The sequence below is a fragment of the Aquarana catesbeiana genome, linkage group LG02 (genome assembly GCF_042186555.1).
Source record: "Aquarana catesbeiana isolate 2022-GZ linkage group LG02, ASM4218655v1, whole genome shotgun sequence".
NCBI lineage: Eukaryota > Metazoa > Chordata > Amphibia > Anura > Ranidae > Aquarana > Aquarana catesbeiana.
Genome location: NC_133325.1, coordinates 32,517,276 through 32,519,372, shown reverse-complemented (window position 1 = coordinate 32,519,372; position 2,097 = coordinate 32,517,276). Strand labels below are relative to the sequence as shown.

General features: G+C 37.7%; 1 protein-coding gene across 1 annotated transcript; it reads left to right on the top strand.

Annotated features, from left to right (window-relative positions):
- Nucleotides 1-253: 253 nt before the first annotated feature.
- Nucleotides 254-1,207, top strand: LOC141126476 (olfactory receptor 52D1-like). Its single transcript, XM_073612417.1, has one exon. It carries the CDS (start codon nt 254-256, stop codon nt 1,205-1,207), a length of 954 nt encoding a protein of 317 aa, XP_073468518.1.
- Nucleotides 1,208-2,097: the final 890 nt, after the last annotated feature.

The window sequence follows — 2,097 nt, the reverse complement described above, 5'->3', positions numbered from 1 at the left end:
ATTAGCACTTTTGATTATTCATGTTCGTGTCCCATAGACTTTAACGGTGTTCGCATGTTCGAACGAACTTTTTTCCTGTTCGCATGTTCTGGTGCGAACCGAACAGGGGGGTGTTCGGCTCATCCCTATTGGGGATTTATATTTAATTTTAAATGAAAATATAGCTATAAACTGGTGTACCTCTTGACATGCTTTTACCTTCATTCAATATAATTATATATTTTTTTGTTTAGGAAAAAACTCCTTGACAAAAATGAACAATTCCTCATACACTCACCCAACTGTGCTGTATCTCAGTTTTGAAGACATGAAATTTACAAGATACATCTACAGTATTTTAGCATGTTTGGTCTATGGATCCATCATCTTGTTTAACAGTTCTGTGATCTCGATCATAGCCTTGCACAAGAGTCTGCAAGAGCCTATGTACATTTTTATAGCCGTATTATGCGTCAATGGTTTATACGGGAGCGCCACCTTTTTCCCCAGCCTTATCGTGGACCTAATCTTCAGTATACAAACTATTTCCTACATTGGATGTGTTACACAAGTCTTCTGTATCCATACGTACTTAGGATGTGAGATGACCATATTAACTGCTATGGCCTATGACCGCTTTGTGTGTATCTGTAACCCTCTAAGATATAACAACATTATGTCCTTGACCATAGTTTTTAAATTGGTTGTTGTGGCCTGGTCATACACTATCATCCTAGTTGGCATTCATATTGTGTTGACAATTCGGCTTCCACTATGTAGCAATATTATATTGAAGATATACTGCGACAACTGGTCCATTGTGAGGCTCTCTTGTGTGGATACAACAGTGAATAATGGCTTTGGTCTCTTTATTGCCTCAACCTTCATTGCCTTAATGCCCATATTGATCATCTGCTCGTACATTAAGATTCTTAAGGCCTGTGCCCGATCCTCTAAAGACTTTAGAGCCAAGGCTCTTCAGACATGCACCCCTCACTTGATCACCATCACCAATTATGCTTGCAATTTGCTCTTTGAGCTTCTCATGTATCGCTATATCCCTACGGAGTTCCCATATGAGCTAAGGATGGTCATGTCCGTCCAGCTCCTTGTGGGGCCCCCTATTCTTAACCCTTTAATTTATGGACTAAAGCTAAAAGATATCAGGGTTAAGATCTTTTATATCTTACACTTAAGGGACAGCAATGTTCATGTCAACCATTTGTAGCATATTAAACAGACCAACTAAATATAGCTATGGACGTTTGATTTTTGATGGAAAGGTGTAGTGTTTATGTATATATGTTCTATTTTTTATAGTCAGGAGCTAAAGTTGAAGTTTCAATCACAGAGAGACAGTCTGAAAGGAAGAAGCTTCTGTTTTACTGTCTCTATTGAAAACCCATAATGCCCTGCAAATCCAGTGTCATAGGTCCACCCTGTATTTAATGTTTGTTTGTAAAACAAAGATTTTAAATAGCATAAAAAATGTATATAAAACAGCAGTGTAAAACAGACTTTAAAAAGCTTTACAATAAAATTGACCCAAAACTTTTGTAGCTTTTTTCTAAAAAGGGTTTGTTCATATTCCAGTTGATACAGTTTTCTAATGACCCAATAACCCTAATACAATATTTGACAATATATAATCCTTTCCTGATTTAGATCCTTCTGATGTTAATGGGAACACTGGGTAGTAGTTTCTTTTTCAAGTCTTTAAGCCAGTTATGTAATGTGCAGGAATTTTGTCCCAGTGGTGGTCAGTTCTTAATTAAGCAGAGAGCAGTGCTGATGTGATATCGTTAACATCACTCTCTACAAATATTACACTTAGATTTCAGGCCTCCATTGTAAGTCCCCCTCAGGGGATGAGTTCATAATGCCCTACACTCACAACATTACCTCAGCCTTCCAGGTTAAATAATGCTGGGCAGCATCCAGCCTGAAAGACTAAAGACATCTTGTGGCAAAAAGAATTTAGATTGGACAGTGCTGGGGAAGAGGTGAGTCTTGCAAAAAAGCTGCTTTTTTATTTTATCTATGCCCGGGGGCCGTTTCCAATTTAAAAAAATGCCCAGAATTGGGTTTTTAAAATGATTAAACATAGGTTAGGGTGAT